Source organism: Zootoca vivipara, chromosome 3 (genome assembly GCF_963506605.1).
Source record: "Zootoca vivipara chromosome 3, rZooViv1.1, whole genome shotgun sequence".
Lineage (NCBI taxonomy): Eukaryota > Metazoa > Chordata > Lepidosauria > Squamata > Lacertidae > Zootoca > Zootoca vivipara.
In genome coordinates, this window is record NC_083278.1 from 71,325,114 (window position 1) to 71,337,482 (window position 12,369).

At 43.1% G+C, this 12,369-nt stretch overlaps 1 protein-coding gene across 1 annotated transcript in view; it reads left to right on the forward strand.

Annotated features, from left to right (window-relative positions):
- The window catches only part of SMOC2 (SPARC related modular calcium binding 2), a 148,695-nt gene that overhangs the window by 71,564 nt on the left and 64,762 nt on the right, over positions 1–12,369 (forward strand). The window contains exons 5-7 of the mRNA XM_035108528.2: positions 2,026–2,073; positions 9,540–9,590; positions 10,753–10,827. Of these exons, the coding sequence (XP_034964419.1) occupies positions 2,026–2,073; positions 9,540–9,590; positions 10,753–10,827 (174 nt within the window). The remainder of the gene's footprint in view (positions 1–2,025; positions 2,074–9,539; positions 9,591–10,752; positions 10,828–12,369) is intronic.

A 12,369-nucleotide genomic window follows, 5' to 3' on the forward strand; every position in this document is an offset into this window, starting at 1 on the left:
ATGATCAATGTTTAAAAATAAGCTTCATTTGTGTAATATTCATTTAAATTATTTTCATTGCATTATTGAGTTGGGGAAAACATCCCATATTCTTCCTCTGCAAGGGTCCTAGAAGATAAATTAATTACTTAGTCTGGTGTGATACAATAGACTGTAGGTGGGGTTCAACATTGCTGAACAATCCCCCCTCTCCCCCTACCACTATTCTAAGGGTTCTCCCCCAGTTTGAGCCAATTTCAGTGCACCTGGATCATGTGGATGGGAGAGGGGGGAAACCCATTTCACAGGTGGAAGACCTCATGCTGGGCTTGCACTAATAGGACTCATTAGGTAGGTTTGCCATATTTCAAAAAGTGAAAATCTGGACAGAAAAGTTGTTGAGCTTGCAAAATCGCAAAGAAATTGGATGCTTTTGAGCTATTTTTGAGGGACATCAGCAAAAATAACTTTGCAGACATTGGTTGCCATACATCCGGATTATCCCTGATAATCTGCCCGGGCACTGCTTTCGGCTGCAGTATTCTGGGTATGTCCATGAAATTCTGGACATAGGACAACCCTACATTAGGTGAATCCTGCTTTCAGTTCTCATACGTTTTGGTCCTTCAGTGGGGTTTTTTTTTCATGGCCTTGGACGTACCCCTAGAAATTGCCTGTAGCTAAACTACACACCCTGTTGCTATTCCCCCGGAATCCTCACTAGATTCACTCAAGTCTATCTGCGTTATGCCACCCACAGAACTCATTCAACACTGTTCTTGCAGATTAGCTGAAATCCCAATTATTTGTTATCTAACTCTTTGCCTTCCACATGAGCTCACGTAGGTCACAGTGTAACTCTTATGGATACAACATTCCTGTGCATCTGAACTCCTGGTTATCTGCATGTTCCCACTGCTTCCTGGACAAGGCTGTTTGGATAAATGAGGCTATGCTGTGTTTGCTACAATTGATCCATCCTTGAAAAAAAACAGTTAGGCCACCAATATTGAAATCAACTTTGCACACCCCAGTCTTAGACGATGGGCGCTAAGCATTATTACAGTTCACAGGTTCTCCAGTGCCTCCTGCCCCCGTTAGTCTACTATTGTAAGAAAACCGGTCAACTTGAGAGGTACAAAGTAATCAAATGTGCTCTCCTGGCAGCATAAAGATAAATACTCCCATCCCCCACAAACTGTCTGCTGAAAAGTACCAGATGCAACACAGACATTTTTACTGCTCCCTAAGTCAAGATATCAACATTTAGGGAACTGAAAGAAATTCCAGAGCCACTGAGCCCTTGGGAGACGGAACGGAAATTTAGAAACAGGTGTTAAATGGTTGCAGGGAAAGGTGATGTACGTACACCCTGTTGTTAGCTAACGTTTCCCCTGAAGTTGTGTGCAAAAATATTTGCTTCTGCATAGTTTCTTTCTCATGTGCTTAGCACTATAGGAGTTGTGAAAAGTATCCTGTAAGTGCTTCACAGAATCATTTGTTTTGCTTTCCCTCCTCAGTTCTCCTATATTACCACAACCTTGCCAAGGTTGCCAACTCGCTCTCGCTCTCCTTGGGGCAGATTGACAGTGTGCCTTTTGCAAACACATGGCTTCCCACAAGAATCATGGGAACTGTAGTTTGATAATAGTGCTGGAAATGGTAGCTCTGCAAGGGGGAAACTCTAGCTCCCAGGATTCTTTGAAGGAAATCATGTCCTTTAGAAGTGTGCTGACTGTGATTTAAAAGTATAAGGTGGAATTCAATGGTCATGCTATGATGAATGCTGTCTGCACAAGTATTTCAGCTTGCCAGACAGAATGATCTCCCTCTCCTCCTCCATGCACTCTTCTGGGGCAGCCAGTTTTGGGAGCATGAGGGAAGAGGGTGGGAAGCATCATTGTGCAAATGGAGGTCTTTGCACAGAGCTTCCACTGACGGGGCTTGTTAAGTGAATCCCACCCACTGTGTGGATCTGCTCTTGATCACACATCTGCTTTCCCCTCCTCTAATTCACCTTCCCCCCCCCCTCTTCTAACCTTTTAGGTTCCCTAAATGAGAAGTTGCCACAACGTGAAGGTACAGGAAAAACAGGTAAATATCTTATAATGAAATAGGAAATTTGCTCTCCATTGACTATGGATACGTCTTTTGCCTGATAGAAGCAGCACAGGATAAGCCTGGGCACAGAGATGATTCTGTTAGATCCAGCACCATTCATTCCCAGAAAATTAAGCAGCCATTGATTTAATGATAGGTCTGCACCAACTGGATCTATCTCCACTGCACACAGGGAACAACTGACACAGTCTGCCCTGATTAAGGTGATATACATTTGCCTGCAATGTTTTTTGTCATGTCTAGTTAAACATGACAAAGACATGTTTCCGCTTGAAGGCTCAGGGCTTACTTGTATGCTCCCCCACTTTATCCTTACATCAACCCTGTGAGGTAGGTTAGGATAGGTGATAATACCGGGCTGAATATTACCCAGGGCTGAATATTACCCAGTGAGCTTGATGGATTGCTGGCAATTTGACCCTGGGTCTTCCTAGTTCAATGCCAAGACTCTAACCAGCCTGTTGTTTCAAGTAGGTAACTTGATTTAGTTTTGGGTGTAAACCTGCTGGCAAGTAGAGGCCACGTCTTGGTGGATTTCCGTAGATATAAATCTCCTGAAAAATATTCCTGCCTGACATTCTAAACAGCAAGCTGGAGCACATTCCTGTGGGGTAATCTACTGCAAATAAAAATAAGGTTGGATGCCTACTGACAAGCAGATGTATTAACGTTATCTTAGCAGTATGTATTCATATTCTTGTTTTCACTCAGCCTGGAACAGAAGAGTCCCAGAGCTATCAAACATCATTGCCCTGAGACACGACTGTCACATTTCCCCACAACCTTAAAGCACAGTTGTCCTGTGACTGTCTAAGGGATGCAGTGAAGATTCACACATTTGAATATAAAGCTACAAGCATTTGAGCAAAAGTGAGCACCCTGCTTGAATGTTTGTGAGCATGATTGAGGCAAGCAGGACCTGTGCTAGCCATGTCCAGTGACCGCCACTGCTTATTTCCCCTGCCTCAAGGCACAATAAATTATTTCCTGCATTGGAGAGAGATATCCCACCTGGGACGAGACTTTGCGAACGTTCCCTGATCTTCTTGTTCTAATTGGGCTTTCAAAAAAGTACTCAAGCCTTTCAGGGCAGGCATCAGGATGCCCATGTATGCAGCCACATATATTTATAAAGGTAAAGGGACCCCTGAATATTAGGTCCAGTTGTAACCGACTCTGGGGTTGCGGCACTCATCTCGCTTTATGGGCCGAGGGAGCCGGCGTACAGCTTCCAGGTCATGTGGCCAGCATGACAAAGCAGCTTCTGGCGAACCAGAGCAGAGCATGGAAACGCCATTTACCTTTCCACCAGAGCGGTACCTATTTATCTACTTGCACTTTGATGTGCTTTCGAACTGCTAGGTTGGCAGGAGCTGGGACTGAGCAATGGGAGCTCACCCCGTTGCGGGGATTCGAATCGCCAACCTTCTGATCAGCAAGCCCTAGGCTCTGTGGTTTAACTCACATCGCCACCCGCATATATTTATAGGGGCATCCTAAATGCTTCCAGACAACAGGATTAGTTACCTAATGAGGTAGGTAACTCATACCCCAGTTTAAAAAATGCATTATCCTCTACTTTCATATTTCCCCTTTGCGGACTTCCATTGTGTACTCTGACATTTCATCCTTTGGAATTAATGATTTTTACATCCAACCTAATTATTTCAGTTCTGGACACATGGAACTAGTCATGTATAAGTGACTTATGACATATTCCCAGGGCTCCCCCCCCCCCCAGAACTTGCTGGAACTCGGTTCCGGCATCTCTCAGGTGGGAGCCATTGGAATTATAAGACAACAAGGGAGGAATTCATGGTGAGTTTTGACACCATTTTTTCTAGAAAAACAGCACTCCATATTCCTTTCTTAAGTTATTGGCCTCTGCCATCATTTCAGCAGAACAGCCCAAATAAGTGTTCCTATGCAAATGGGAATGGAAAGCTGTGGATTTTCCTCCTTGAACTAAGACAATTGTTTTTAACATCAGGGGTTTTAACTCATCTTAGATTAAACCTTTTCTAGTTTCGAAATATCAGTTGTATCAAAAGTAGAGCCTCTATTAAATTGTTGCATTGCTGGGTTGTTGTTGTTGTTGTTGTGGTTGTTTTAAAATGTCTCTATTAACCCTCATCCTAGTGCATCAGACCATTCTGCACCTTTTTGTAAAGCCAATTTTGGTTTAGGATCAAAATGTCAGTGCCATTATTTATTCCATCACTGTGGCGACTGAGGTTAAATTCTGTTACGATGAGTTATTGTAATGATTAAAACTGATGGATCATATTCAGAGCCAAGCAGTTGCTGTTATTATTAATGATATATCCTTATAGCTTTTTATGTGCTGGTGCTAAAATCATTCATATGTCTGGACCAGTTTACCTCCCACTGTAGTCGATGGCATTAGCTCCAAGATTAATGGTAATGCATATTCAACTATATTTAATATGTGTGGGGTTCCCCCCCCTCTAAGTGCCCAAGCTAAGGATATGTGACAGATGGGAAATTATGTAACTATCCTTAATTTATGATCCTGCACAGGATCCTTAGGAATAATTGCCATTTTCTCTTTTACTCCTATGAAAAGAATCAGTAGCTGTTTAAACTGAGTAATATAAATTATGCATATATTACTCGAGGACAATCTTTCTTTGATACATTTGCCAGGCAAATGCGTGGGCTCCAGGTGTTCATAACTTTCTGAAGAAACTCAATACAGATCGTAAATTTGGTTGTTTTGGCACTTTGTGTAGCCAGCATGCGCTGTGCCCATCTTTAAAAGTTTCCTGGATTTTGAGGCTGGGCAGCAATGAATAAGTTTTATCACCTGCCCCCAGCTACAAACAGTGCCTGATATATATGGAACAAAACCAGGTGTGAATCTGGAAACTTTATGAAGCCAACTCCTGCTACGGAGGCCAGTCAGCTGCCAGACCCTATTTACCTAAACATGGCAGAATTACTGTTAAGCTTAATACTTCACAATGTTCATCATTCAAACATCTTGAAAGATGTTTAAGGGGCATCTTGGGATCCCAGTTGCCAGTCAGAGCCAACATGTGTTTTGTAAGAGATCGGCATGTTTTGTATTGAAAGGTTTTGCAGGGATCAGCTATACGTATTCCATATAATGTTATCAGACATTTAAAAGGCACTCCGTTTTGTTTTGTTTTTTAAATGACACTATATTTTTAGCCAAACTAAAGTTGGACATAGGATTAGAATTAGTATTATTTGCATTTAGGATTTTGAGGGCCTCTTCTTCCAGCAATGTCTCGCAACCCCACCCCACCCCCCTAAAACCCACCCTCATCTTAAAGCCCACAAATATAAAACAAGAAATATAAAACAAGAAAATGTTCGTATTCGTGTACTTTGTGCATCTGTGTTTCATAGAAGCATAGAATTGTAAAGTTGGAAGGGACCCCAAGTGTTGTCTAGTCCAATCACCTGAAAGCAGGAATCTCAGCAGGGCAAGGGGGCCTTTTTGTACTCTTCCTTATATGTTTCTTTAGACATGGCCAATATATTTTTGTGCATACAGTGACCGCTCCCCACATCAAATGGGGGCTTTTTTGTGTGGTTGTGCACAGCCCCCTGATCCTACATGGCTCTCTAAAATACAACCTGGCTTTGCCCCCTCCCAAGCTGGACACCTGGAGGTTCCCGCCTAACCTCAGAGTCTTTATTCCACTAGGGAGTCGCATGGGGTTAGGGGGTCTCTGCCTGTCCACACAAATATATGGTTGCATGCCACCCTAATGTCCAAGCAGTGTGAGGTTCCAGGTGCTTACGCAGAGTTCAGTTTCCTTGGAATGAGGGACAACGGAGACTGTGGTGTCTTTAGGATATATGGTTGATTTGCACATATATACAACCTGAGTCTATGATGGAGGGCTTATAGCATTATCACTCCAAAAGGAATGATAATGCCCAGCCTGCTTCTTGCTTTTTAATCACACACCTCAACTCTGGCTTTTGTCTTTCTAACTACCAGACCATTGAGGAAGTGGGGCCCACCCATTTCTCCTCTGGCACAGAGCTACTTCCTTTGTTACCTTAGCAAGCCATACTCAGTGGGCCATTACCAAGAAGCTGGCTTGGCTATTCCATCTATTGGATCCTTGTTGGATCCAGGAATTGGAAGGGACTTGGGCATACAGCCAACCGGCCCTAAACTCACAACTCTATGAACAGCCAGTAGCAGCACTTGCAATGGGATGGAGACACTCTCCTGACACCTGGATAGGAGTAAGTCAGCAGCAAGTTGGGGGCCAGATGGTTGCACCAGTGAGACTTGCCACTGCCACTCTGGTGCTTCTTCTGGTGCAACCTCACAACCCTGACCCAACAGCCACCCCTGCCTAATCCTGTCCAGCAGCAGCGATGTCAGGATTTCACCCCACCACATGTACAGCTGAGCGGTGGCCAAGGAAGTAATGCTGGCAGAAGCAACTACATAGGCTGTCAGGTGAAAATGGGGGTGTTGGACACAGCAAAGAAGAGCAATAGCTCTCTTAGTGCTAGTCATCTGTTCAGAAGCGCAGGAGCAGAAGCTGACTGAATTCAAGTTTCCTTCCCTCCACCGACTACTTCATCATTATTATTCTTGGCATTCTTGGAGAAAAAAACCCGTGCTCTCTCCGATGAGCATTAATCCTAGCAAACACCTCTGTGATTCTTACCTGAGAAATGTTTGCTGGCAACCGGAGTCTGTGGGAGATGCCAGTAACTCAGCTAAATCTCTAAAACCAGCCATGAAATAATGATTTATGAAGTTGCTTGCATGATGTAAAAAGGCCCTATGGCACCCTTTTAGGAATCTGACGCAGACAGAAGGGTATTTGTTTCGACAAATTCAAACAAATTTCTCTGCAGCGCAGCCACCGTACACACAAAAAGAGACTAGCTGTCCTCTCTCCAAAAAAATCTTGGCTTCCTCTTGTCAGCTTCTTGCCTTTTCTCTCTCATCTGCCAGGTACTGTGTTCCTCTCATTTTTGTGCAATATTGCTTGAACATTGTGAGAGAAAGACACACACACACACACACACACACACACACACACACACACACACCTAGTCTTTCTAGGCTCTTCAGAGGCAGCTGTTTCCTTTAGAGGTTACTTGAGTTACCCACAAGTTAGCCTCACGCAGAATGCTGTCAGTATTCTCATGGTATCTTTGAATGTTCTCTGGCAGTGACCACTACTGATGACAAGCCAGAGCAGTTGCAGTGTATACTACTGCTGTACAGGATTGTGACTTGATGATGGCAAGGTTCTGGAGAGACTCACCTGCTCTACACTGGAAAGGCCTTTACAACATCACTTAGCCAGCTGCATTGGTGCATTCCTTTTTGTTTGGGGAACATCATCATTATTTTAGTTAGTTAAAGGTAAAGGTAAAGGGACCCCTGACCATTAGGTCCAGTCGTGACCGACTCTGGGGTTGCACGCTCATCTTGCATTATTGGCCAAGGGAGCCGGCGTACAGCTTCCAGGTCATGTGGCCAGCATGACAAAGCCGCTTCTGGCAAACCAGAGCAGCACATGGAAACGCCGTTTACCTTCCCGCTGTAGTGGTTCCTATTTATCTACTTGCATTTTGACATGCTTTTGAACTGCTAGGTTGGCAGGAGCTGGGACCAAGCAACGGGAGCTCACCCCGTCACAGGGATTCCAACCGCCAACCTTCTGATCAGCAAGCCCTAGGCTCAGTGGTTTAACCACAGTGCCACCTGGGTCCCTATTTTTTAGTTAGTGTTCTCGAAGCTACGAACATGAGTTTGACCAAACTGCGGGAGGCAGTGCAAGACAGGAGTGCCTGGCGTGCTATGGTCCATGGGGTCACGAAGAGTCGGACACGACTAAACGACTAAACAACAACAGTTATCAAAAATTACATACCACTTGATTGTAAAAGAAAAATTCTAATAATATAATATTATATTCTTCAAAAAAATAAAGAAATCAGAAGAAAATAAAACAAAACACTGAAATTATCTGTAAAAAACAGATTAAAACAGTGGTGTTTTTATAAAGATTAAAATCCACACCAGCTTTGGTTTTGACTACTATCCGGCATCCAAGCAAAAGACAGCTTCAGATGAGACACAGCCAACAGCCCTGGCCATTTCAGTAAGGTTTCAAGAGTCTTATTCCAGTTATTCCAGTCTTTCTTACAAGGCTGGAGAACTTGTAGGTTTCTGAAGTGCCATCTTTCATCAGCCCTAGCCATCATGGCTCACAGTCATATTCCCCTTCATTGCTTATGTGAAAAGATGATTTTCAGACAAACTGTTCCCCACCCCCACCCCAGATATAAAAAACGAAAGCATTGTTTTCCCAAAGTGCTTTGATTTTGCAAAGGATTTGTGGCATTTGGTCTTAACTTGAATCAACACATTTTACAGGACTCGATCTCTTTCTAATTTTTACTATATTTTCCTTTGTTGGGTAGCATGAGTATAGGAAATATGCAGCAAATCAAAACTTGTCTAGAGAACTTGTTTGTGTAATCTGCAGAAGAATTAGCAGCATTTTGTTGTGCCAAACTCTGCTTTTGTTTCAAGTTTCTGTAAATCCAGTTGCCTACTGCATACAGGCCATTTCTTTCAGACTGTACGCAGACAAAATGGATGGTCCGCATTGCTCAGTCTGAGCACAGAGAAAACGGATGGTCGTCATTGTTTGGTCAGAGCACAGACTGAAGAAGTGCATTTCCCCAATGCTTGTGATTTCACACACAAAAAGCACTTTGTGCTCTTGACAGACTATTCAGACAACCCGTTTGCCATGTGAACCCTTGTAAAAACTCTTTCCTGTGTAGGTGTCTCTCTTTATTATTTGGCAAATGGCTTTTTGTGGGGATCTGCCCACATGAACCTCCGTAAAAGAAAACCCTCCTGACTCTGCAAATGCATTTTGGGTTTAGTGACTAAACTGGCCAGAAGATCAAGAAATGTTCCCTCGGCAGGCACCATCTATGCACAAAAGGAAGATAGTTATCTCTGAAATCTTTTAATGAAGGGTGGTATATAGATCTAATAAATGAATGAATGAAAAGCAAAAAATATCTAAAGAGTGGAGATCCACTCCACCTCCCAACACCCCAATGAGGGCTGAGTGTGCTTAGGGACACAGAATGCTGATTGGAAGACTTGGCGGGGCAGGGGGGGGGGACACAGCCAATGAGGGGAGAGGGAAGGGATTCCTATACAGGCAGGGCAAATTTTTGTTGAAGGGCCCACTTGTACCATTCAAATGTGAAATGTTTTTTTTAAAAAAAAATGTATATGATAACACTGATATTATTTGCTTATATATTGGATGGTCTGGGCTACATGCATTTTTTTTATAGTCTCAATCAAGTATGTCCCCTTATTTAGCTTACTCTCATAATTGTAGTCTCCTTGCAAATATTTTCCATTCTGAATTCAGATGATGCTTCGGCTCCTGCACTGGAGACTCAGCCCCAAGGTGATGAAGAAGGTGAGCATTTCTGGAAATGGGATGGGGAAACAATGGCTATACTGTATCCATAGACCATTTGCTCACAGTGTTATGTCACAGAAAAGATGCCTATTTTTTGTGTTTCTGGGAGATGTCCTAGAAGAACATTTTTAGATATCTTTATTGTCATTGTCCCCTTGCGGGAACAACGGAAATTACTCGGTTGCTACATCCACTCAGATAAAGCATTCCGCATAATCCAAAATTACAAAACCTAATTAAAAACAGTAAATATAATACAAATAACAAGTAAAATAAGATGACTTCAAAGTCCAGGCTTTCCATTTAAGGCCAAAATCAGAGGAGAAACTGTTCCTGAGACGGCTCGTTCTTGCCTGCATAGTTCTATATCTCCGTCCCGATGGCAGGAGCTGAAAGAAATGGTGACCAGGGTGCGTTGGATCTCTTGATATGCCTAGTGCTTTTCTACGGCACCTGGTGGTATAGATGTGTTCTAACATAGCCCTTTTACATGTTTGATGAAAGTAACTTTCTGCATGCAGTGAAGTGTGGAATCTTTCATGGAGAACTGGGCTATCAGCAGCCACTAGGCACAGTGGTTGTGTTCTTCCTCCACTGTCAAAAGGCAATGTGCCTCAGTCTCTGGGCATCCAAGTAGGGAGAGTGTTGTTGAACTTGGGTCCTGGCTGTTTTTGGCTACTGCGAGAACAGGGTGCTGGACTAGATGGGCCTTTGGCCTGATCCAACAAGGCTTTTCTTCTCTTCACTTGCCATCAGTGAAAGCTTATGCTACAATACATACACTTCTAGCCTTTCCTTTAAGGTGATACAAGAATTTTTGTTGGTTTCCAAAGCTCACTAGGATCACATAGCTCAATAAAGAACTGTGATGCACCTCATAAGCACAGCAGGGTTTATGACTGAAGAATATGAACTGCACTGACTATCCCATTAAATCTTTAATTTACAGTGTCATTTAATATGGACTTGATTTCTATTCATAACATGCATTTCATCTCCTCTTAAATATCACTAGTCAACCTTTTCTAAACTTGCTTCTCAATAAGAAATCAGCCTTGCTGTGTTTATTAGGTTACTTAATATTTTATTGCATTAAATCTAGTCTGTCATCGCTTCTATTTTCCATTATAATGATCTCATTTTGTTCTTAATTTTCTAGATATAGCTTCTCGTTACCCTACATTATGGACCGAGCAAGTAAAGAGCCGGCAGAATAAGACCAATAAAAATTCTGGTAAGATGATAGAGCATAATTATTTTGATGCAGTTAATAAAGCTAAAATTAAAGCAGAGTCTTAGCTCAGTTTCATACTTAGATATTACCCCCTCCCCCTTATAATCCTTTCAAGTTAACCAGGATATCATTTTTGTAGCTTTCCTTCTTCTTTAGCACTTGGTGAAGGACATGAATGTGTTCTTTTGGTGTACAGGTTACCACAGGGATTGGTGCTCATATTTGTTATCAGACAGGTGGCCACTTACCTGTGTGCCCCCCCCCCAGGGAAATTCATCACCGAACCAAAGGGGGAAATAGAGTACAGATTTGCATAACATTTGCATAAAATTATCATAATTTAAATTGAAATGCAATATATCTCACCATACTAGAATAGACTGTGACCATGTGTCCCATATGCCTGCTCAGTCTGCTGTAAAGGTGTTGATGGGAAGCTTCACAGCTGATGCTTTCTCTTAAGTCACTTCTGACGTAGAAGGAGGTGAGATTGTGGGCGGGCCATGAGCCCGAGCACGTGCTGGGAGAATGGCTGCCATTCTCCCAGCCCATTGGCTGGCTCCCAGACCGTGGCGCTCCCTTGGCGTGTCCAATTAGGACGCTCCAAGGGGGCGTGGCTCGCTAATTTAATCGAGCGTGCGGCTGGGATTCAGTCTCTCTTTCCTGACCCCCAGCCACTTCGTTTTCCCAGCTGCTTCGTCTCGTCGCTCGGACCCTTCGGATCCAGCTTACCTTGCTTAGCTGAGTCACTGCACAAACCACGCAATTAGGGTTCTTTAAACTGGGCAGCTCTTCAAACAGAAGATGCCTTCAAATAAAGGATTCTTCTATGAAAGATGTACAAATGTACAAAATGCTCTCTCTTATTGGGGTTCTTTAAACCCAGACTTGGACTGGGCAGCTCTTCAAACAGAAGATGCTTTCAAATAAAGGATTCTTCTATGAAAGCTGAAGAAATAGAGTACAGTCCTTTGTTAAGTATGCGTACGGAGGTGGGTTGAGGAAGCCAGGAATTCTTCTGCAGGTTTGGTTTTGATTTGAAGAGAAATCATTTGAGGCAGGCATTGCTGAGCCACCGAAGACTGTATATGATCCCGCTTCTGAAGAATGTCACAAGTATCTCTAGTGAAAAGCATCTAGTATCTAGCAGTGAAAAGGTATTGTGATGGGTGCACAGAAGCAGGAAAAGGATGTTGCCCTTGAGCGGGTTGGAAATACACTATGCCCTTACCATTGAGACCTGCAGAGCAACTGTGGAGGCAGCTGTAGCCAAGTGATTAGCTTCTCATTGGCTAAACACACCCAGCTTGGGCTGCACACCTGAAAGTTTACCCCCCCCCCCAAAAAAAAAAACTAGGGGAGAAATTCAGTTGGGTTCACATTTTTACACCCCCTTTCCCAATTTGCACACACACAAAAAAATCAACTGTACCCCATAATTTGCACCTCACTCACCTTTGTGGTGCAATTCTCTATTCAAAAATTGCATGCAGAAGTACATGTAGTAGGTGAAACTCCCTGTAAAGTGAAAAAGAAAGACAA